The 25,543-nt window shown below is 42.9% G+C and overlaps 1 protein-coding gene across 1 annotated transcript in view; it reads left to right on the forward strand.

Annotated features, from left to right (window-relative positions):
* Nucleotides 1-25,543, forward strand: part of LOC117745212 (CUB and sushi domain-containing protein 3-like) — a 185,303-nt gene that overhangs the window by 134,128 nt on the left and 25,632 nt on the right. The window contains 12 exon segments of the mRNA XM_034553370.1: nt 2,963-3,151; nt 3,670-3,828; nt 4,919-5,107; nt 7,371-7,556; nt 8,347-8,541; nt 9,298-9,471; nt 11,061-11,234; nt 11,796-11,969; nt 14,299-14,484; nt 15,392-15,565; nt 20,329-20,511; nt 23,004-23,180. Coding sequence (XP_034409261.1) covers nt 2,963-3,151; nt 3,670-3,828; nt 4,919-5,107; nt 7,371-7,556; nt 8,347-8,541; nt 9,298-9,471; nt 11,061-11,234; nt 11,796-11,969; nt 14,299-14,484; nt 15,392-15,565; nt 20,329-20,511; nt 23,004-23,180 — 2,160 coding nt within the window.

The raw sequence follows: 25,543 nt of genomic DNA on the forward strand, positions 1-25,543 counted from the left end.
CGTCGGCCTTGCCAGCCCACCTTGTCATGCGTTACCACTACACAGAGCTGTGCCAAGACCAACTAGCTCCTATCTGCTAAAACTTGCATACTGTACTTGAAATCATTTCACAGGCTGTAATTTGAGTGACTAAATGAACCTGCCAAAGTCTGATGGGCAAAGCATGTTGGGACTTTTGTTGGAGAACACAACATTGTTTTTCAGTCGGTTTCTCTTGTGCAAGGCAATCGGTCATACGGCAGAATTTGATGTTGGACAGCACGGACTCCGGCACATCACAATGAACTGAGCTGTGCCAAGTCAATGGGCCCCTGTTAGTCGGGTTATGCTGGAAAAATGGATGGAACAAAGGAAACCTGAGTCTGAGTCATGAAAAATAGGTTGCACTTGTTAAACCAAAACGAGCAACAGGCAAGTTACAGTAAATTAAGCACCGTCTGTGATTGACATATTAAAAGTGCAACAAAATGACGGCTGCTTAAAACTTGCCTCAAGCTTAAAATTGGCATAGTTAGTACTACTGTAGGACGTCCGGGTTAGTAATGCATTGTTTGACATTTTCATGGATCACCTCATTATCGTAGTCAAGAATTCATTACATTTTCTCGTGTTGGATATGTTACGTCCTTGTGCCACCTCTAGCACGAAACTAATTGCTCTCCTTGGGACATGTAAAATTGAACTTAATTTGAGTTGACCTGCTATTCACATCCAAGAGACTGCTACAGTAAGCTTGTGAAGGGGCCAGTTCCTGTCGGCAGCTTGCAGACAAAGCAGGAAAAAGAATTCTCCTGTGTTTCCCCCATTTCCGCTTTTGTTTTCTGTCAACCCTTCTGTTAATTTTCCATTTTGCGCCTTTAAGATAACACTGAAACGTCCTTGCACGGCGATGCAATTTCACCCCCAAAATACCCCTGGTCTTTGAGATATTTCCCCAGGCTGTGTCCTCCTATGAGGAAGGTTAGCTTTGAGTAAAGGATAGAGCCACAATTCAGTGGACTGCTGTGTTTGCTTGGTAAACCATCTGCCGCATTGATGTTGAGTCTAAATCCATTTAATGTTGTCATATTGGTCTTCGCATTCTCATTGATTTTCAAATCTAATGAAAAACAATTTCTCCTCTAATTTCTTCGCCGCTATACTTACGTGAGCTTTATTTTATGATGTGTACCCGTCATTGTCATTCCATACGCACGGTGAGCCGAGTAAAAGGATAAACAATTGGTAGTCTGCACAAGGAATTGCAGCGACACGTCTTGCAATGTTTGTAAGTTATCATTATGGCGTGCACTCCATTGCAAAAACCAGTACAATACCATATGCACGGGCCTTAAGAGACACTGCATGACACCAGTAGTTTCAGTCGTTGCCACAATGTAATTGAGGAACCAATTCTCATGTTAAAGCAGGTTGTATTTACAAGATTAAATTCATTTAGAAAAACGGTTTCATTCAAAATGTGATTTTTATTTTTTTCATTTGAGATATTTTTTGTGTGTGATTGATTGAAGTCATATGCCTAACACTTGTGCTATGATACTTATAATATTACAGTATTGGACCCAGTATGATAATAACTCTACATGCCTAGCATTTTTGTGACGGTAATGCACAAAGATCTAAATTTGTATATTAGCCAAATCACCATATGAATACATTGTAAGCTTCCCTCTGCTTTCAGAGGAGCATCCTCTCCTGATTACGGTCCCCTAAAAGCCCCTCTTGTGAAGTAGCAGTATTGAGGTGTCTCAAACAGTTTTAAGCCCCTCGTGATTCATGTTTTAAATCCCTGCACCTAAAGTTTGAGGCAAAGCATTTTAAGCCACAACTGTGCCTACTGGATGGAGTTATGTTTGTTGCCTGGCAACGTTAGCTTGGGGGCTCAGTTATTAAAAAAAAAAAAAAAAAAAAGAAACTCTTGCCAGATAGATGGTTCTACGTGCAGCGCATGAGATCCTATCAAGTGAGTCAATTTCATGTACATCTCAAAGCTGTCCAATATGGTAAAATGCTGCAGGGAGCCGGAATCCCCCCCCGAGTTTCTGACCTCTATGTAATAACGCGTATGAAAATTATCTAATATCATTTTTAGTGGCAATTACTTCACATATTTCCTGAAAGCCGAATTTGCGCTGGCTCTATGACCAATGCTCCCACTGGCATCAGCAGAAGCAGAGGAAACCGAGGAAGCACCAGCTGAAGACCCCCGTTCTGAACTCACTCGCTACACTCATAACGGACCTGCTGCTTCATCTCAAATGCAAAATCAAGTCTCTCAACTGTGTAGAAAAGCCCTCCGTTAAGAAAAGAAGGTTTGAATGACGAACAGTTAAAGTAAACTGTAACATTAAAACTGAAACGAGCTCAGAACGACGGCCTGACCGCCGACCTGACTCATCAGTACCCCGTGCATCCCTTTGTGTGTTCTACCCTCGTGTCCTGTGCATTATATGAATATGCATTTTAGTCGTTTTTCTAAAGTGTAACTCGATGAAGAAATTCCGCCTGCACATTTTATTCAGTACATGCCCGTTATCTTTGAGCCAGCGGCTATTCTCGCCGACGCCTCTGCAGCCAGGAATATGCATACTGCTTCATGTTACAATTCTTGTAACTTTTTTTTTTCCTTGATATATGTCCGATTGTTTTCCAGTGACCTTTTTATCTGGAACAGTTGTTCGCATTAACCTTTTTAGATGCGTCATGTTTCTTCACTAGTGGCCCAGAAGAGAGACTTCTGTTACCTGCAGGAAAGGAAAGAAACCGAACTGTCATTTCTCTCTCTCTCTCTCTCTCTCTCTCTCTCTCTCTCACTCTGCAGACTCACCAGCTCAGCATTTAGGTGCAATATTAGTCTGGCTGAAATGTAATAGTCCCAGCATTAGTTATTATTATATTAATTTGAGTAATTTCTTTACCTCTTTCATCTCCCTCTCTCAACCTCTGCCCTTTCTTCCCCCAGTCCAATGTCCGGCCCACGAGGTGCGTTTTGACTCAACGGGGGTGATCTTGAGTCCAGGCTACCCCGATAACTACCCCAATCTCCAGATGTGCTCCTGGCTGATCAACGTGGAGAAGGGTTACAACATGACTCTACACTTTGAACTCTTCCAGACCGAGAAGGAGTTTGACATCTTGGAAATATTTGATGGTGAGTTCGGCTGGAATGTTGTGGTCTGTGGTAAAAAACTGCCGTTAGCAAGATCCAAGCTATGCTACTTAGCTGAAATGATTGATGTGTTTGTCTTGTTGTGAGTGCTTCTTAGTAATACATTCATACTTACATTCTCATAATGATTTTATATGCACTACTATATTCAGCATCCATGTTTTAAATGTGGCATCTTGGAGCATATTTTATGTTCCAGCCAAATGTTATTGTTTAGTTGATGCCATGGTTGTTGTTTAGAAAGGTCAAGGAAATGATGTGTTGTGTGGCACTAGCTTATCTGTAATTATTGCTATTTAATCATAAGAAATTATAGATGCACCTTCATGTCTGTCGACAATTAAACTTGGAACTGATATTTTACTGTGTGTGTGTGTGTGTGTGTGTGTGTGTGTGTGTGTGTGTGTGTGTGTGTGTGTGTGTGTGTGTGTGTGTGTGTGTGTGTGTGTGTGTGTGTGTGTGTGTGTGTGTGTGTGTGTGTGTGTCTAATCTGTGTTCAGGTCCCAACATCTACAGCCAGAGCCTGGCCTCACTCAGCGGTGACATTGAAACACCCTTCAGCCTGACCACCACAGGCCACCAGCTGCTGCTGCGCTGGTCCTCTGATCACGGCACCAACCGACGTGGCTTCCACATCAGATATGTGGGTGAGTATCAAAGTATGTATCCAGCTTATAATCATATTCTATTTTTATTAGTGCTATTTTAATTTAGCTTGTCTCTAAAGTACAGAGTAATGATAAAAGTGCGCGTACGATGTGACCCCGTGATTTTTATCGCAGCGTGCTGTGATTGCTCTGGGGTTGTTATTTATTGAGCTTTTAATTTAAGTTAATTTACCAAAATACTTGGAATTTCCACATAAATGATAATGGATCACAATAGGAGAGAAAGCAACCACGAGGCAGGAGGAAAGTCAATGAAAGACTTCCAATGCAACACTCCATTTAAATTCTTAATTGTCTCTTTAATAAAGCAAGTAGTTAATTTGAAATGCATCAATAATTATGAAAAAAAAAGAGCACAAAAGACATGTATTTTTCATGTTGTGTCTCTCCGTTATATTTAATACACCAGTGTGTTACTTTGAAAGTCGGTGTGATGAATTTTGTAGACATAACTCCTCCTTGACTTGATTGAATTGAACAGGAGCTGCCTTAAACCCCAGCATCCTATCTCCCAGTCATGCTGATTTTGAAGGAATGTTTGACAGCATTTGTGAAGCGCACGGCCCTCCCTTGAATTCTCCGTCCCCACGGCGATTCGGCGCTCATATTCTGGGAATCAAATTTACTTTCTTTTTTTTTTGCGTCGGATGGGCTGTAAGACGAAGGGAAAGGGAAACTGTGGAATAAATACACTGCAGGATGCACCAGTGTTGCACGTGTTAAATCAAATTGAATATGGCTGCGCCCCCATAGTCCAGGAGAGGAACAGTAATAATGGGATCTTGAGGACTTCCTTTCGCACATCGCCCGAGTGCTAAATAGATGTGACGCTCCTCGGGCAGCTTCCCTCATTATCTTTCTGCATTTAAAATGGAGCATTACTGCAACTCAAATGTACAACTGAGTCTTTTTCTGGAGGAGCTTTGTTAATGCCTCTCATCCTTCTCTCTGCTTCCCACCCCCCTCTTCCCCTGTAAACATCTGCTTATCTGTTCTCGATTCTCGATTCTCACCTCCTCTCCCTTGCTTTTCATCTCGCTCCTCTCCACTGTTCCTATATTATTTATTATATCTATTGTAGCAATGTACTGCAGTACCCCAGACTCCCCACAACACGGCTTTGTAGTGAGCCAGACCGGGGGTCATCTCAACAGCATGGTGCGCTGGGCCTGCGACAGGGGCTACAAGCTGATTGGAAAGGTCACGGCTATGTGCAAGAAGAACACCTATGGCTTCTACGCCTGGGATGCGTCGGTTCCAGCGTGTCAAGGTGAGCACATACGCCCTGGCAGCCTTTTATTCCCAACTCGAGACTGCCTCTCACCCTGTTCTTCACTGCTCCAGCACCCCCAGTGCTCAGCAGGCAGACAGGCAGGCGCTTAAGGCACCCGAGTGTCTCAGCCGGAGCCCTGTTCCTGCGTTGTTAGCAGCTGAACTGAATCGCGCCTGATTGAGAGCCAGTACCCCGTCAGGTGGAAAGGAAACGGAAATCAATCCTCCCTTTCGTCTGTCAATTTCCACTTCTTCAAATTAGTTTGGCTAACTCGCTATTAGCATGCAGTGTCTGCTGCGGTTGGGTCTCACTAAACTAATTGGGTTCTTTGATGCGCACATGTGAAATGTGTGCATTTACGTGCACATGATTGCGTGCACTAGCGCACACACACACACACACACACACACACACACACACACACACACACACACACACACACACAACCACCCTCACACTCTCACTCACAGAGTAGCAAACAGCAACAGATGGTGTGCTCAATTGCATTTTAGCGTGATGCATTGAAATCAAAATATGTATGTCATGCACTATAAAATGATTTAAAAACATTTCACACCTGTGATTAATTCCGTCATTTTGGTAATTGCACACAACTTTTTTCTAAAACACATAAACCCAACCGTGGCGGCAGAGGAACTGATATATTCATGCAGACGCTGTCCATCTGCTTATCTGCTATATGGCGGAGATTACATTACGGTGTTTATGATCCTGTGTATGATAATGTACACAGTATATTAATCCATGAGTTTTGCTCCTGCGTCTCAGAGAAAGAGCACTAAAAATACTGACCCAATACACTTTATTTTACACTTTTTCCATTGGCAGTGTGGAAAAATGTTTAGTGCTGGTGATTAGCATCTGTTAAATTGTGACTTAGCAGTGCTCTCAAATGAATGTTGATTGATTTTCTCATGGGGTGGCGAGGGGCAACGTCTTGGCTTCAGGCCATTTTGGCATATTGCTTACCTTTGATGTTTCTCAGTATGCAGCTACCAGTGCTGCTCCATTTTATCATATGTGTGTTTGCATAACTGTTCCCGTTTAGTCTGGCCCTGCAGACGTGGGTTTCCCCCCCTGCTCTGCTCACTCGGCCTGACTTGGCGCTGGTGATAAACACCTTGAAACCTACTATCTTGAGCTTTCTGTCTGTTGGAGCTCTGAGGCCACAGTAACCCAGATTCACTGGGTGTAGGGGCTGTGTGGGAGTCTTTCTAAGTGTCTAAGGAGTCTTTCTGAGTGCTTCATTGGTAGAAACTAGTAACATGTACTAGTCACTGTTTTTAAATTACCCACTGGCAAAATTATCCCAGATATATCTGGACATTTCTTTGTCTTGGTTTAATAGGTATTTGTAAAGTAGCTAATTTTCTTAAATGGAAAATATTCCAAAACCTTAGAAGATTAGTGAGGACTGTATTTCTTATAAAGTCCCTCTCTGCAGTGTGTTAGACTACTTCCACTCTGAGGCGGCTGGATACATTTTTCCTCAAGGGGCCAGCCCTATATATATATATATATATATATATATATATATATATATATATATGCATGGATTTCTCTTGTTGGTGAGATTTCAAGAGCAGTTTTATGGATTCAATGACCTATATTGAAATGAGTTGGTTAAGTGTTGATATTACTATAAATGCATTGGGTAGGAGTAAATACTTGTGTTTCTTTGGTAAGTCGTCGTCCGCGGTGGTAGGCGTGTCGCACTTTAGCGGTGACCCCACCTCGTAAGCGACTTTTTGACTTAGCAGGAGAAGCACAGGTGCACCTCATTTGGTTAATGACGGCCCGGTGCCATTAAGTGGTCCAGTAAGCCAGCGCGCTACAACACCAGAGATATGGCACTGGCTCAACTAAGCTGAATGCAGTCATTATTCATGTGATTAATAACAGCTGTGCTTTCCCCGCTGTGACATGTCAAAGTGTCCGCGGTGAGTGAGGTCTGTTGTCGCAAATTCTACAGAGGCGTTCACTGTCCGTGTTGAGTGATTTATTTTGTATTTTCTTCCTATAATTATACCAATTTGAAAGGAAAAGGACAAAGTAACACAGATGTGCTCATGTAGATTAAATAACTAACAATTGACATTGTTTGTGTCCCACAAAGGGGTTGCACACAAACATGTGTCTATGTGCTTATGCATACGCTGTCATAAGAGGATGTGCCAGGCGTCCCTCTGCAAACCTCGTATGTCTTGTGTGTTGACAACCGTCCTCCTGCCGCCTACAGCTGTCTCATGCGGTGTGCCCAGTGCACCAGTGAACGGAGGTGTGCTCGCCACTGATTACTCCGTCGGCACACGGGTGACCTACTTCTGCAACAGCGGCTACCGGCTCTCCTCCAAAGAGCTGACGACCACAGTCTGCCAGCCAGACGGCACCTGGAGCAACCACAACAAGATACCCCGATGCATCGGTGAGCAGAGGCTTTCTATTGGGGCGAGCGAGCGGACCTCAACCGCACGGTTGAGCAAGTGGGAATGAGAAGACGGGGATAGGGGAAAAGTTATGGAGAATAAACTGTTTTTTTAACATTTTGACAGCCGTGTTGGAGAAACAGTGAGAGTTTAAACAATTCTCTGGACAAGTTGGGGGAATATTTTAACAAAACACTGCTCTGTAAAGGAAGGTGTCATGGAATATGGATTGCAGTCCCAACAGAAGCAGGCGTTCTGGTTTCATTACAAAGACACCAACTTGTTGGGTGGTGATTATACAATGGATGGATGAAAGGGAGGAAATCTGTAGCTGGCTCTGGGGTGATTGTTTTACATGCCAGTGCAACGCCTCCAAGTTTGAAAGTCAGTTTACCGAGTGATTGACAACATTGTTTACTTTTGAGACCAATGTTTATTCCCGGCCGTGTGTGTTTTGTTGCAGCAAAAAGGGAAACGGAGTTGTTGTTTTTAAAAACTCATTTGGTTTTTAGAGAATGCCAATTCATAAACAGCTTTGTTGTGGAGGAACATTTGTTTACAGTAACAGCAGAAAAGTTTCATTTTACATGCATTCGTCTGTTCAACTGATTAAAATTAAAATGTAGATTTAAAGTGTTGCTTTGCAGCCATTTCTATTTCTGTTGTGTTTTCAGAGTTTGATTTAGCAATGTGTGTGTGTACAAGGGATTGAGGCCAGAAATTGACTCGGATGTCAGTCTATTTGGATAACTAAGTCCACTCCCCACCATTTTCCTTTCTTTGGCACAGTCATCATGTGCCCCAGCCTCAGCTCTTTCTCTCTGGACCACGGGAAATGGAGGATCGTCAATGGTTCGCACTACGAGTACGGAACTAAAATAATCTTCACCTGCAACCCCGGATACTATCGAGCTGGCCCCGCCCACATCCAGTGCCTGGCCAATGGGATATGGAGCTGGAGAAACGAAAGGCCTCGCTGTCGAAGTGAGTGACGACACATGAAAATCGACGCTTACAGATTTACACGCATTCACATAAACAATTTTATCTCCATTTTGCCATCGCATTATCATGAAAAATACATTGGAGGGAAAAAACATTGCCAAATGCACGCATGCCGCATTTAATTCCACAAACTCACCGTATATGTGTTTCATTAGTTTCATAGGAAAGATGGAATAGAAGGGTATTGAACCTTCCTGTATTCACCGAACTTAAAAGGCCTGTCCCGCCTCGCCCCAGGCACACTAGATTCATGGATTACGATGTTGCAAGACTTGAAGAAAGAACACCTTATTCACAGCTCACTTAATTCACAGCTCGGTGATGCACTTTTTTTTTTTTTTTTACTCTTTACCTTCTCCTGTCTCAGCCTAGGCTAGATTTAGTTCATTGCAGCGGTGGGAAATAAAAGCTTTTCTTTTGCTGCCTATTTTTTGAGTAGAAAAATAGCTGAATGGCCTGTTTAATGGAAAAAAAAGGAGATGCCGACCAGCGCGATGAGAGATGTTGGTACAAAGGCAAACACCATCATTATCCTCCGCATGATATACTGCAGGTCACTCTTTCATTGCGTTAAAGTCGGCAAGATGGGTGTAAATGACTGCGCTCTCCCATTGACTCTGAAGATGTAAGCCAACTTCCATCTCTCTCTCACTCACTCTCCCGGTGTCTTGATCTTTCATCCTGTGCCTCCTCCACCTCCATCCTCTTCTTACTATTGTCTTCATCTGATTGCAGTCATTTCCTGCGGGGATCTACCTACTCCTCCTAACGGGAAGAAAATTGGGACCCAAACAACCTTCGGAGCGTCCGCCATTTTCAGCTGTAACCTTGGCTACGTTTTAACTGGCTCTCCAGTTAGAGAGTGTCTCCTCTCCGGCCTTTGGAGTGGGACGGAGACTCACTGCCTGGGTAAGCAGGGCCTTAATGTTCTCTTTAACTTTATAAAGGACAGCTTTGACCAGGGTCAAACACTGCTGGCGATCTGTTCAGATGGGATATAAGCTTTTTTTTTTTGGTTGGGCCAACATGCCCATAATAGAACCAGATGGGGAAGCAGAGGGTGGCTATAATTGGTTCTGTTGCCAAGTGTGTACGACCAATTACCACAAATATTTAGAAAGATGTCCTTTTCTCTTTTTTTTTGTCGTCATGCTGGTACTCAGTGCTGCCACTTTAAATGTTCTTTCCTTTGGGCTGGCACCGGTCGGACCGTTTCAGGCATCGTAGAGAGCATAAAGTATAACGAACTTAAACTGATTGGAGCGCGGCGCCGTACAGTAGAAGTGTTCAGTGTGATTTGTTGTTAAATGAGAGAGAGCTCTTGAACAGCCAATGCTGGCCTGCATCTTTGAGACACTTGCCAAGCTCTAACCAGCACAATTTGAGCCGTTAAAGATATATAAACAAGAAAATAGGTTACAGCTTGGCTTACGACGGCTCATCTCGGCACTGTGCTGTGGGAGAAAATGAGATATGCGTAATTACTTGAGCCGCATTCAAACCCACTCGGCAGCACACTGTGACGGCTCCCCTCGCAGATGCAGTAGCCCGTTTATCAGCGCGGTGGCTCCGGCGGGTTCAGTTCATTAAAAGAAGGGCACCTCTCTTGTTTAGTGATGCGACTGTCAGGGTTAACATAGCCGGGGTCCTCTCGGTATGGTCCTTCTCCAGCGCCATCTTCATAGGATCTGGCTGCTCTCAACTAGAGTGTGATAATAAAACGCTCGGCTGAGTTTTCTGTGTGCACGAGTGAATTAGGGAAATCAGACTCCAAGTCAGTGGCAATTTCCCAGGTTTTAAGTGTCAGTGGAAATCTCCGCGAGATTTCTCGTCTCTGAAAGGCATTTATTGTAGCTGAAAGTAATACGATTACGTGCATGAGTGTATCGCACAGATTTTTGAGGAGTTTCACATGCGTCTACTGTAGATGAGAAAAGCTGAGTTATCACCGTCAGAAGCTGAATCCAATATGAATTTCGAAATGATCATTCGGAGATTATGATGAGCCCGAAAATATAAAATACTTTCCAAATATGTTTCATGACAAATTAATTTTGTTTGCCAGCATTGTAACTCGGAGACCTTTTTAAATCACCAGTTTCCTCATTTCTTTTTATAATACAGTTGTCAAAATGCAAAGTTATTCAAACGTGATAACGCAATCAAAAGTGTGTTTCTACCCTGCAACTATTGTCCATTAGTTCAGTGCGAGCTATTATTCCAAAACACTAGAAATCTGACCTTTTAAGTATTGTACCACATGAGTGATTGGCTGCAATAGTTCAATTATGATTTCTAATGCAACGTGCATTGCATCTGGTGCACACATTTGACCCGCACGTTAGCTACAACTGAATTGTCGCGTGTGTCCAGAGAGTGTAATTATTACCATACACTACAAGGGGGGGGGGAGGATGTGTGCTGTATTTTTTTTTTTTTTTTTTTAGGGTCTCCATTACAAACATTGCAATACTGTATGTTTTTTTTTTTTCCTGCAGCTGGTCACTGTGGTCTTCCGGAGCAGATCGTGAATGGGCAGGTGATCGGGGAAAACTTTGGCTACAGAGACACGGTGGTTTACCAATGCAACCCCGGATTCAGGCTCATTGGCTCCTCAGTGCGGATCTGCCAGCAGGACCACAACTGGTCTGGCCAGCTCCCAGTTTGTATCTGTAAGTACTTTAAAACCAATTCCCACTGCCTCACTGACTGCTAAAGGGATCAGGTGTGCATTATACCGAAGTTTTTAACCATGGAACTACTGTTCAGATTGAAAAGAGCTGATGGGGATGGTTCTATTTTACTTTGAGACGTACATTTGTATTCACAAGATGTTTTTAGCATTCTTAAAGATTTAAATCACTGTTAAAGGTGTCAAAGTCAATAGTTGATACATTTCCTAATAATGTGACTCTCGATCTCCGAGTCACCTATTGATGGCGTGTGATGTGAAATGTGCTGTTTACCCTTTCCAAATCGAGATCATGTCTTGATTCCTAATTACCCTATTGTCCTTTGAGGTTAATTATATGATAATTAAATTCCTATGATGGGTGTCACTGTACATCACCTATTGATCACGATTATTGAATTGTCTCTCTCTTTCCACACACTCCATCTTTCTCACCCCCCCTCTCTGCTTTATCTTTCCCCCGGTGTCCATTCTTTGCTGCCTCATCTTCCATCTTCCTCCTCCTCTGACATCGTCCCCGGGCGATGCGCGTCAACTTCAGCCGTCACGTGTGGCCACCCAGGTAGCCCTATCTATGGCCGCACCACGGGCGATGGCTTCAACTCCAACGACGTGGTGCGCTTCTCCTGCAACAAAGGCTACACCCTGGAAGGACCCTCCACCGCCCAGTGCCAGGCTAACCGCCAGTGGAGCCAGCAGCCACCGACATGCAGAGGTAAAGTCCTGCTACAGAGCTCCTGGAGAATGAATACATGACTGGCAGCTGGACTGACTCGAGGTATCAGAAGGATGCAAATGTATCTTGACAGTTGAACAAAAAAGCTGCTCGTCTCTGCCAGCATGTTCTGCTAAGGCTCAAATCGCAGACATTGCCTCAGGATGCGTGGCAGACGGGGGATGGGGGGGGGGATTTATTAAAGAATTTAGAACTAGCAGATTTGTCATATCCAAAATGCTTCTCATTAACCACCTGCAATGATCCATTTCTGAAGAGGGTACCAACCTGTCGGTGTATCGCTACAACTAAAGGTGTTTTCATGTTGGATGACAGGAGCCACTTCTATCTCATCCTGCTCCTGTGAAGCAGGCCAGCCGTCGGTAGAGCAGGTAGCTGCCAGCCAGCAGAAGTAGGACCCCGGCCAAAGTGTTGGAACTGAATGAAACGGCTTTAGCCGGCGCTTTGTGATGGTTCAGGAATCAGAGGCTAGGATGACCAGAAGAATTCAGAAGCCAGCAGATGTGTCGCGATGGTTCAGGAATCAGCAGCCAGTGACGGCCAGCTTGCACAGGCGTAGACACACAAGCAGAATGCATAGAGGTAGTGTCCACATGCCCATTGATTTGAATCTGTCCTACTTCTCTGAGTAAAGCATCAGGCAACGACATCTGGAGCCCTTTGCCTCGGAGCAGAAGCAGGGAAACGGTAATAATGAGCTCGCAGCTGAATGTATGGAAAGGGGGAATTGTTTCTCCAATTTTACTGCCAGTTGTTACCAAAAGGCTCGCTGCAGGGAGAGATTACTTTGATGGCAGAAAGCTCAGAGTACATTAAGTGGAAGACATTTTATTGAGCGGCGGGCGGTGGCTGTGTTGTAGTTTTAGTTTGCCCAGGTAAGGCTCATTAGGGATGCGTCACAATTGGCAGCAAAGAAATGTTTTCCTGTGTGCCCGAAATAAAAGATTGACGATGCTTTTTTTTCCCCCACAATTTCCATCTTTGTTCCCCAAATAAAATGAAAACGGACAATATTTCTGTAGTGCAGAGCGATGAAAGCTATTTATTTTAACAATTCTTGGGGGGGGGGGGGCATTTCTTTCTATTTGCCTTTTGGAAATGATTCCAGCATTACAGACATTTGCAGTTTGAAGCTGTGATAAATGTGATCCCAACAGGCCTAAACGCTACAAGGTAACAGATCAGGAAGTAACCATTCAAAGACAAGAGAGAAGGACATTTATGAGATAACCATTGTATCTTTCATCGGTCTGCTACCTCTGGTTCTAGTCGACCAAGGCTAGATTTGCCAGACTTTGCCCATTTTAAAAAAAAAAAAGAAAAAAAAAAATATATATATATATATATATATATATATATATCCCTCCTCTTGGCACGAGTTTTGTTGGCAGTCAGATGTGAAGAGACACCGTTTTCATTACTGTGAATGGCACCAGAGAGACGGACCTGGGAAAAAGATCAAAAGAGTCAAATCAAATTAAACTGTTGTGACTGTCAAAATATGTGTTTGTTTGCACTAACATTTTCTCACAGTTTACACACGGCTCTTCCGCATATTAGCATTATTGATTCAATTCAAATGTTGCTCTGTGCTTAATTTCACCCTCATCTACGTCCAGCTGTCTAAACAAGCAGTGCGGTTTTGGAGACTTCGACTGCCTCTGAACCGAATGCTCGTGAATTTGTGACAATAGACGTGCCTTTTAATGCTCGAGGCGATATTATCATTGACGATGCTTAAATATAGCCTGAGCTCACTCGTCTTCCTGTTTTGTAGAACGAAGAGAAAAGGCCACCGATCAGGTCGTATCAACAGTCCTATTATTAACTCACCATGGGAACATGCTGACAGATATAATTTATGCAAATGAGGCTCCAAACAAAGGAGGCTGCAAAGATTCCAGGAAAGAAAAGTCAGATCCCCCAGTGAAGATGCTGGGTGGAGTTAATTGGGCAAGATTGCCACATGCCTGTTAATATATGTTCTATCTTGTTTTTCTACTCTTATGTTGAGGTAGAAATTAGGGTCGAGCAATGTTGGGACTCCATTCAGGCACCCCCCCACCCCCCTCACACACTCACACACACACACACATTTTGTTCTTCCGAGTATACAGCTCCAGCAGTAATTTGCCTTTTTTTAAATACCATTAAAACGTCTGTCGAGCCTGGAATATCCTTGCAGTAATTCACATTTATTTGATTGCCGCTGTCGGTATTCTGCCCGTCTGTATTTTCCCCATTATGATTAAAGTAATTGAATGACTCGCGATGCCATAACTATATATTTGTTTTCTTTTTCATTCAGTGGTAAACTGCACAGATCCTGGCATCCCCGCTAATTCTATCCGGGAGAGTAAGATTGAGCACGGCATCTTTACGTTCGGCAGCGTGGTCTTCTACGACTGCAACCCGGGATACTACCTGTTTGGCTCGGCCGTGCTCACCTGCCAGCCGGTGGGCCACTGGGACAAACCTCTCCCAGAGTGCATCGGTACAGTGGCTACTTACATTTTTACCCTGGTTACTAACATTGTTCTCCTGTCTTTTTCTTGTACATTGTACATATTTTTTTTTTTTTCTACCCTTTAATTAGTGCATTTATGCAAAAAGTGAATTAATTGATCGACAATGCAAGAGATGCAAATGATCAAATGAAGAGAAGTTTCACTCTAAGTGTCCACAACCTTGCTTGTGTCCTCATTTGCTTCCAGAGTTTAAATGGGCACAAGTTGCTAAATGCTGTGCCTGAGAGCATCTGTGTAATGTTCGATGCCCCAGTGGCTTATGGTTATGCTGCACTGTGCTTAATGGAGAAATGTAGAAACTGTCATCGGGCCAGTTGTTCAGGCTATCGCTAATGTTCCCTCAAACACCAAAACACTGACATTCTGAAACAACCGTCAATGAAATGTAGAGGGGTTGTGTGAGGTTTTAATGTTGCTCTCAAACACCTGGCTCGTCATGTGAGGACGCCAACTGTAATCTGAGCACAGGGGCTCAAAGAGAGACACAGGAGTGTCTGTCTTAAATGTTCATTGACGTCTCAAGGCTTCACTGACATTACGAGACCAATTTAAGTGACAGCACCCACATCAAATATGTAAAGGTCGAAGGAAAAATAAAAAGTAGCACAGAAAGTCAGATTTTAGTCCTGAAAACAATCCAGTGAGCATCAAATTGACTTTTTTTTTAAAATGACTGAAGTAGCACCGTTTTAGTATTACAGCACTTCCTTTTTGATGAAGCAGCAAGCCGTGTGATATGCATGTTCCTCTGTCATCGATCCATTTATTAACGGTATACAACGGTGGCTTGCCTCACCTGTATAATTGTGAGTGGCGGGTTGTGCTTGAGCCATAAAAACCTATAATTTCCTCGCTCTCTCTCTTGTCATGCAGAGGTGGACTGCAACCACCCAGGAGCACCTCCACACGGTGTGATGAGCGGGGAGACGTTTACCTTTGGCTCCACGGTGCGCTACTCCTGCTCCGGAGACCGCCAGCTCGTAGGAGACTCATCACTCACCTGTCAGCTGAACGGACACTGGAGCGGTCCGCTGCCCCACTGCTCAGGTACACAGGTGGAGTCGCGCACACATACACGAGCATTCCTGCATGCTTTCGCAGTCTTCCTCTTGACACTGGAGTCAGTATCATATTAAGTTGTTTGACTTGTTAAGTAGAGTATGCTTTTATTTTATTTTAAACCTTCCCACACATGGTTTTTTTTTCCGTTTACCCGAACATATTAAAACATATTTTCTCACTTGCCTCTAGTGATATCAAGCCGCACAGATATTGTTAGTTCTGTTGGCCCGGGCTTTGTCTGAGATTAATGCCACCACCCCAAAATGTAATGGAGTTTAATGGAATTCCGTTTGTGGAGTTCATAGCCTTAAAAGATGGCTCTTAAAAAAATTCAGCAGCGACTTTTTTTTTTTTTTTTTTGTAGAGAAACAATGGCCCTAATACTCCAGGGAGCACACTGTCAACAGTTCTCATAAGAACTATTTATTTGCCAGTAAGTAGTTCCATTCAAAACTTATTTTGATTATACAGACTAATCAGGACACGGATCCTAGAGACAAGTTTCATCTGAATTATTTATATGTAACTTCTCAAAGTAAATTCAATGAAACTCCATTGTTTTTTTTATTTTAAAGCTCGCTAGAGCTTTAACTCTGTTATTTTTTTTTTAATTGATTTTTTTTTAATGTAAAACAAAACCAAACCTCTGTAGTACCTGGGAGTCCTGACATTGATTTGAGATATTTGGCTAGAGCCTGTGTAAAGAGCAAACAAGCGCATTATATTTAATCAGCCAGATTACTGCCCTCAAACTAGTGCCCTGTGGAGCTCTGACAGGATTTAAAACAAATTCTACCTACATGACAAAATATCTGACCATCATTGTCCACAGATTCGCCGTCTCCTCCAAGCAGTTACAGCGGTTCACTTTTCAGGCTCTTCTCTTGATGTTTTTTTGAACCCGCCCCCTTAATCCGCTGTTCTTCCCTCCCCGTCTCACTTAAGCATTCCTGACCATTTAAGTGGATTCACTTTACTGAACGTTCACTTGGTTTGTGCAACTCGCCGACCCAGAAGTAATGTTCGTAAGCAGACTCGTATGACAGTGTTTTTTTTTTTCCTCCTTGAAATGAGAGTGCAACCTCTCCGCTCACCCTCCAGTATTTAGTATTAACTGAGACAGTTGGTCAGTAGCGAGGCAGCGGAGCAGTTGAACTCCGACGGTGGTAAGGAGATGCCCTCAAACTCGTCTCATTGTCAGAGTTTCCATCACAGTTTTAGTTCTTAGTTATGCAGAATGGAGGAGGTGTTGTGGAGTATTTATCTTTGTTTGTGTACAGCCTAACAGCTGTTCTTAGGCCTGAGATGATATGATGTAATGCTTATGGTCAAAAGAACAAGTGTTGAAGGTAGACATGTTTTTTTTTTTCTTCTTCAGCGTAGTCTTAAAAAGCAATGTGGCATGTATTGTTGAGATGGTTACATAGATCCACATCCTACTGTGACGACAAACAAGCCTCATGGAAAGTGAGTGATGAAATACAATAAGCGTCACCACTCTGAGCTGCGCCAACATGAGATGCACTGCCTGTGTTTGTTTTCGATGAAACCCGTCCAATAAACTGCTCTAATCTGGTATGAAACATTTAAGACCAAACTAGATTCAGTGCATTTCATTGAACTTGTCCAAAACCTAATCGGCATCAGTTGAAGAGTGAGATAAGTAAAGACAGCACCAGTCTGCTCCCAAGTATTTAAAGTGTCAAAGAGCATTTGCTGTTTTGAGAGGAAACCCCTGTGGAGGAATTAGTGCTGCAGAATCAGAGTCCTGGGTCAGTGACCGGAGGATTTCAGTCATAATAAATTATGCTGTGACTTGACATGCTAAAGAAAAATGGATGTGCTGAGGTGAGCCATAGCCCATAACAAGAAATTTGATTACGTGTAATCGCATCGCAATAAAATGCAAAAATGAATTTGATTAACCCCACGTTTTTACCAGATGCTGATAGGAAAAATGGCATTGTACTGAAAAGGGGATCAGAGGTAAGACCCAATCATGATCGTATGCATTGGAGATTTGCTACATGTGCACATATAATAATCATTAATACTTGAAAACGTGCAGAAATTATGTAGTTTTGTGACCTGTACACTATATAATATCTATGATCCATCTTCAATATGGATGTTGGTTATAGATGCTAGTTAGTGTCCTCACGTTGTACTGCATCAGTGTGTCTAGTTAACTATGAAATCATCAACTTACAATTGGGTAAAAAAAATACACTTTTGTGTGAACATCTCACGACTCTCGATGCATCTCAATGTAACGCATTCTCGATTTTCTGTACTACTGCACAGAGGCTTGATGAATTCAGATCCATTAAGTAAACATCTGTTGAACAACAACACAGCTGTAACAGAGTTGTTGCTTACAGAATGTGAAGTTGTCCCGTTCTCAAAAACCTCTAAAGGTTGATGCAGTGTTCGCAAAATAAATGTGCAATCTGGAGAATGTTAGTTTATGGCTAACTGCCTCTGTCCATTGATGCCTCTGCAAGGGTTTAAAAGTCTGTTTGCAGAAAGGTTGCTGCGGACTCTACAGACGGCTTTATCTGCAGGACTAGAAATTATTTAAATGGTACATTTGTATTCTCAGCGAGTGTTCATCACCAATAGCAACACCATCATTCGGGCCATGAATTCCTCTGAATCCCAGCCTCGGCAACAGTTCTCATCTATGTGTCCGTCCGTGCGTCTATCCTTCCTCATCTGTCCTGCTTTGTTAATTAGTAAGAGGAGGCTTGAAACTGCTTGCGAAGCCATTCCCCTTTTGTCTGTTGCACAGGTGAGTTGAAGGCCTTATTATTCCCTCAAAAAGTGAGGCTGGTGAACACACATTAACTCACATTCAAACCAAATCCACCAACATCCCAATTAGAGAGATTATAGCCGTCACAGTACATGCCGAGCCGGGTTGCCTCACCTAACCGAAGGAGACTAATGAAGTACCGACAGCTGCTGTGACACACACACACACACACACCTATGTGCACACACACACAATCACACACGCACATAAACACACACAGGCAACAAATAGGTATTGTTAGGTTGTAGTGGATTTTATATATATTTGCACATGTAGATAAGAGAAGTTTATGTTTTAAATTAATACATAAAGAAAGATATGATAATTAATTTGGGATATTATGAGGAATATTCTGGAGGAATGTATTATGAAACATAAGAGAGGATCACTGTTTTATTATTCTGTTTTAATGACAAATGTAATGATTAATTGTATGATGCATGAGAATGAATGAATGTTTTATTGTTTAGACAATAGTTAAAATGGATGCCGATTGAAACCTAATGTGTTGCTTTTATTCTGAAGGCAGGATAATAGGGGGAACTTCCTGTCCTTGACCGGAAGAGTGAGCTTTGACCCCGTTAATTTATCAATTGGCTTAGCGAACAGAACGGCGGCATCCTTTGAACTGACCAATGGAACTAACCTTTTAGGTGTGAATTCATTTGCATGACCAGACTAACGACCGAGCTTTTGTTCTGGGGAGACATGGTTCTACTGGTCTGGAGACTCGAGACAGCCCCGGTCTGTGGCTCCTTGGGAGCTCCAGTCCGTCTGTGGAGAGTTCCTCCTTTCTGGCCCCACGATCGTGAACGCTACATGAGTATTATCTTTGCCATTAAATATTGTTAAACTTTAACTCGAATCCTGAATTTCCTGCGGCCACGGGACCCGGAGCTTTGAACACGAATCTTACAGTATGCACTTGCAAAAACAAGCAAAACAAATCCATGAAAGGGACTCAAACACACATTCAACGAGTACACTCTCTGACAGACAGCGGTGCGCTTATTTTTACACACGGCCACACACATCTCCAGCTTTTGAGCCCCTGACCTGACAAATCCAGTCCGTGCACATGTGAGCAGTGGGACGCGTCGTGTAGAAGATATGAGCTTGGTGTTTGCGCGGTAAGGCTTTGTCAACAAGTCCCGTATTACTGCAGCGGTTTGCTGCTCGGGAAGACGGAGAGCAGCAGCAGCAGCCGACGACACGGGGACACGATGCACAGCTCAAGGAACAGGATCTTGCAGCCCCCAAAAAAAAAAAGCACAGATCCTTCACAAACGCATACCGAACTGTACAGACAAGCACAGTGATCTTTCTCTCTGGCTGTCTGAATATCTGCATATCGGGCTTCGTCTGTTCCTTTTCTACATCTCTCTTTCTGTCTAACTCTGTCTTCTGCTGCCACGCTTTTCTTTTCTTTTATTGCCTCCGCTGGATTAATTTCTGTGAGAGCGGAAGCAGCAGCGGAAGTGTCATGTGTGTTATGTGCTTTTTTTCCCCCTCCGCACAACAAAAGACAGCCGAGATGATGAAAGTGCATTTGGCTTCGTAGGTCAAGCTGCATTCATCATTTCTCATAACCACAGCTGGTTGCCTTTTTAATGCTGGCCCTGCTGTTTTTATGGACAGGAAGCGCCTGGCGTCAACGCAGTGAAAGGTATTGGTCCTCCAGGTTGTTTGGCGCGGCGCCAACTGCTCATTGGTGCATTGTGTGTTTTTATAGCTGCTTCCTGGAGGACAAAAAAAGATGTACAGTCCAAGTCCTCTCTCCCCCTCGGCTTGACGGGAACATTCTGCCGTAATTTACCGCCGTACCAAGTTAAAAAGGGCCCATCTGTACACGCTAACACAAGACGGTTGAAGGGAACGGCGTCTTCAGCGTCTTGTTTACATTGCATCCCTCTCTGGTTATCTCCCGTTGCAGGCAACTCGGCGGGCACCTGTGGGGATCCCGGCACGCCTGTCCATGCCACCAGGGAGGCGGGCAACTTCAAAGTGCGCAGCAAGGTGCGCTTCACCTGCGCAGTGGGACACACGCTGTACGGATCGGCAGAGAGGATCTGCTTCCCCAACGGGACGTGGTCGGGCCGACAGCCGTTCTGCAAACGTGAGGGAAATCTGTCAAAATGTCTCTGTGATGTTACTTGTGAGACGGTGGGAGGGGGGTGCATAGGGTTCATACGAAGAGATAGTGTACACACACATTCACACACAGACCCACGGGCACCATGAAACGCATGCAGTCACACAGAGAGCGATGCACGAGGATAAGGTTTCAAACCGCAGTACTTTTTTTGCGACCGAATATTAGAAGCTGTCAAATACCAAAGGCTGCTGAAGGCTTGCGGAGATCCCTACTCTTGATTTATTATCCTTTGAACGGATATTTACTATTTTAAACCTAATTTGGGAACTGCTTTGTTACCAACCAGGGGCATGTAGTTTGAACAAAAAAGCCGGCAACAACAGATGCTATTGAGTTTCATTATGGGAAGTGGTTGATCCAGTGTTTTTACGGGGCTTAACCTATACTAGAGGCAAATTGTTAAGTAACCTCATTGTAATGACTCCTTCAAAAATAAACCACTGATGAACTCGATATGTTCACATTTGTTAAATTTGTTGCGGTATGGACCTGAAACCTCATCGGCCGTTGGTATCGGACATTCCCAACTGTAACCAGCAGTGTCTCGCACACAAAGACACTGCTGGGTTACAGCATGACTGTGCATCGAGTGCACAGATAGGCGCTCGTGTGCATCCACACCTACGCACACAAATGATTTCAAAAAGCTCACAAGCAGCACTGCACCAGATGGATAAGTATCTCTCTGCTGCAGTCTGGGGTTTCCTGCCAGCACATGGTGCTGTGACTAGCTTCCAGATTGCAACCAAAAAATTCATTAATTCTAGACACCTAAAGCCAAGTTCTTTTTGGATTGTGATAAATGAATCATTGTGGATTTTGAAGATATTAGTTCACTGAACGGCAGCTCTACATTTTGCATAAATTACCCCCCCCCCCCCCCCCCAGATATGGATGCAAATGTTTGACTGCTTCGACTCTCTTCCTCTTGCTGTCCTTCAGGTTGGCACGGTACAATTGCCATTTTTTAATATGATAGGCTATCTGAACTACTCTCTATTTGCCTTTTTTTTTGTGCAACTTTTTTGTTTCTTGCTTCTCTCTCTCTCTTTATCCTTTGTTTCCCCTGCTGTCAGCCTTTTTCTCTTGCTTATCTCCGGATGTCTCTCCGTCCCTTGTCCACCACTCCATCTGTCCTTCCTCTGGCTCTCTGTTGCTCAACCTTACCCCCCCTTTTACTCCACATCTCTCCTTCCACTACCTTCTTATCAACTCTGTCTGCCGGCTGAACTCCTGATTTTAAAGATTGTTTTTTAGGCGTCCTTTCACCTCAGGAGGGAGGGGCCAGAAATCCACTGGCGCCTGAATGAGTTTCATTGCTATCTCTGTGATCTAAAGCCCTGTCTAGTGTTAAAGCCCATCCATCCATTATCCAAAACCTGTGTGTGTGTGTGTGTCTCATGTCTGCCTCCTACAGTTTTCCAGACAATTAGGTGATTGAGAGAGCAAATCAGTTTGTAATTAGACATGATTGGAGCAGAAGAAAAACACATGAAACCGACTCTTTCCCTTCATTTGTATTGTTGACGTGTTCTGGAAACGATGGAAGGGATGCCTCATTCAGGTTGACTGTTTTTTTTTTTTAAATCTCCGTCGATTGTGCGACTGAAGTAACACTTTCCATGAAATTCAGCCTCTCGTCTGAGTTCAATATGTGCATTTAATATATTATAAATAATCCTATATTCTTAAGTGTTACTTCTGCCTACTCCTTTTTTGAGCATATATTATTTGTGTTTCCTTAGATTTTGCTGTATATGTTTACTGTTAATTAGTATTGGTTGTTCTTGTTTTGTGTTCAGCATTAAGTCAAATCTGACTCAAACTAAAAGTTAAATCGTCGTTTGACCACAGCTGCCATTTTTCCCCATCACTCCCCCGATCCTCCTCCACCTCTCGTTGTGAGACGGCATTAAATGACATTTCATTGACAATACACAACTGCACTTAATTTACTGATGAGTCATCAATGGGGTGATTTGTGTACCGCTGCACCGGCTCTGCTCATTAGCCTTTCTTAATAAAGCGGCGATGCTGTATAGATTAGTGTTTGGTTTACAGCTTCTTTTGAAAACAGCTGATGTGAGACACCGAACGGGGAACTCTTGACACGAGCCAGCGATTTCTATCGGCCCATTTCAGATTGTTCCCCCCCGAGTGCTTATCGGACTGAGTCAAGAAGCTACGGATACTACATCGGGTCAAAAGCTACACAGAAATTATTTCATAAATAAGTATTACTATTGACACAATATGGAAGGAATATATTTTTTTCACGGCCCCCTTTAATCACCTTGAGACCTTCAGAAGTCATCTTTCAGCCACCTTGGAGACTCCCAGCTGTCAGATTGTGAATCACCGATATGGAAAATAGAAAATCCATTACTTTTTTTTTTTTTTTTTTCTTACACTTCTGACCTTCACCTTCTCTCTTTTCTCCCCCTGTATTGCAGCGGTGCAGTGTGGGAACCCATCCACACCTGCTCATGGCCGTATTTCCCGTGTAGATGGCACAACCTTCTCCCACGCCATCGTGTATTCTTGCATCGAGGGCTATTTCCTCACCGGCTCGCCCACACGCCAGTGTCTAGCTAACGGCACGTGGTCTGGAATGCCTCCCAACTGCACAAGTGAGTTTTACATGCACAGAATACCATCACTATGATGTTGGAGGAACAAATTAAGCATGTCATTTATACTGTAAGGCATATAAAGAATTAAGAAATGCAGGCCTCAAGATGATTTTGCCAAAAAGGAGGCGCTCTGAATGATCAACAGAAGCTCAAAATAGAGTATAAGACATAAAATAGCACATAAATCTCTTTGAGTCTTCTCTCCCTGCAAAAACCTCAGAACTGTCATGCACTTTTTGCATTGTCTATTACTCAGCAAATGAGCCTCGCGGTAATTAAGAAGTATGCCAATCTATATTCAATTTGCACCGGGGTGACTATCAAACAAAATTACACATTGTTCTTTTCTCTGAAAATCACCATATTCCTCCTTCCTCATTCTTTGTGCTTGTTATTGAATCACAAGAAAAGATAAATGGTATGGGCATAATTTTTCAATTTTGGAATGAAACGAGTCTCCGGAGAGAGATACACAGGGAGGGAGGGAGGAAGAAGGAAAGAAAGAGAGTGAGAGAGGGATTAAAAAATTGTATTGTAATGATCAAACATGTTGAAAAGTGGTAACGGCTTCTTCTTCTTTTTTTGCCCTCTTTTAAGCCGACTCATCAGCAAACTTATTTTGTATTATCCTCCTGTATGCCATCACTTGACATTAGATTTTAGTGGTCAGTTCAGGGACATCAACAAAATGCCTCACTGTGCTTTCATTAAGGAGGCAATCATCTTCACGGTTCACGGGTAATCGATCATGTAGGTTACCGGATCAAAGTCACACAACATTCTCAAGGAGAGAGAAAAAGTTTTTTTTTTTTTTTCTTGATGTTTGATAAATGAAATTTATAGAGCATGTTAAAGAATTAGCGGAAGTGCGCTAGGAGAGAGACTGGCTCGGTGAACTGTGAAGTAAAGCCAAAGAGCACTAGATAAAGTAAACAGTAAACACTGATTATTCAGGCAGACTATTTGCCCTGTAACATGCCGTGATTCTGTTGATTTCTATCTACTTTGTTAGATTTTAGTATTCTCCACGGCGACCCTTTCTCCCCTAGTTTAAAGGCTGACTCAGTCGTTGTGGAGGAGGAGGAGGAGGAGGAGGAGGGGGGGCATCAATCAATAACTGTAGCAGCAGTGGGATGCAGACATAAAATACAGGGGCATATAAATACAACCAATAACAAAAGCATCTGATTCTTAAACATCATTTAAAAGAGCAACAAAAAACGCTATCGGAAGTCACAGTGGTGTCCTTGAATCCAAAATAACTATATTAAAAATACAAGTCCGTTTCAAAACTATGGATCCTAGGCCCTCTTTAAAATGCAAGAAAAAAATCATAGAAACCTGAAATATGTCAGCATGGTTCATCAGTGTGATGCAGTTGTGGATAACAGAGATGTGACTACTGAGGCGGGTTCCTGCCGTAACATGACTCCTCCCACTAGCTTGTTTTCTAAGGAGCAAGTTAATGTGCTAAATGGAAGAAAGCTGTTTTAAATTGTTGAAGTCAACCGCCTGCAGCTTCTCTGCATTGTGCCGACTGACTGGGGGTTCCCACTCCTACCGATAGACCGGCACACATGAACATGGATACGCGTGCTTTCTTTTTGTCGCGCCACTTTGCCACATGACATAATTCTAGTCGATGGCGATTTTAAATTTGTATCGGCTGTCTTCATTCATGCCAGCTGCTTCTGGCTTATGCTTTGGAGAGAAATATATCGAGCTTAATCAAGACGATGTGTTGTTTAATTTTTGCGGCTCAGAGTTTGAATGAACCGAAGAGCTGTAATTCAGAAAAACAAAAACACTCATGTTTCTCATAAATATGCATACACAGATACTGTGTTTAGTACCTACACATTGTACACATGTACTTAATGCATTAAATCTGCATTTAATACATCACTTTTTCTTTCTTTCATGGCACTTATATTACTATACTTCTTTTTTACTTCACTTATTTGAGAGCTTTAGTTACTACATTTTAGAACAGAAAGCATACAAAAGGCTTATAAAATATGATGGTTATTTGAACAAAACTATCAGTGCAGCTGAACATTTTTTTTAAAAAGTGCAACTATTTTCAAAGTTGAAATATGGGGAAAATAACCAGCTGATTAATCCATAATAAAGATACTCACTAGTTTCAGTCCCATACAAAATACTCCACCTACACAGTAAAGTCCTGCCTTTTGCATTAATGCATAAATAATAATCTGATTTATATAAAATATGAGTGTACTTGCATACTTCAGTAACATCTTCAATGCAGGACTTGAAACAGGAATATTTGTTATTTCTTTACATAGATTGTTCCTAAGTTAGTTTTATTTAGATTTAGGGTGTTTTAGTCTGTTTAT

The sequence above is a fragment of the Cyclopterus lumpus genome, chromosome 16 (genome assembly GCF_009769545.1).
Source record: "Cyclopterus lumpus isolate fCycLum1 chromosome 16, fCycLum1.pri, whole genome shotgun sequence".
Taxonomy (NCBI): domain Eukaryota; kingdom Metazoa; phylum Chordata; class Actinopteri; order Perciformes; family Cyclopteridae; genus Cyclopterus; species Cyclopterus lumpus.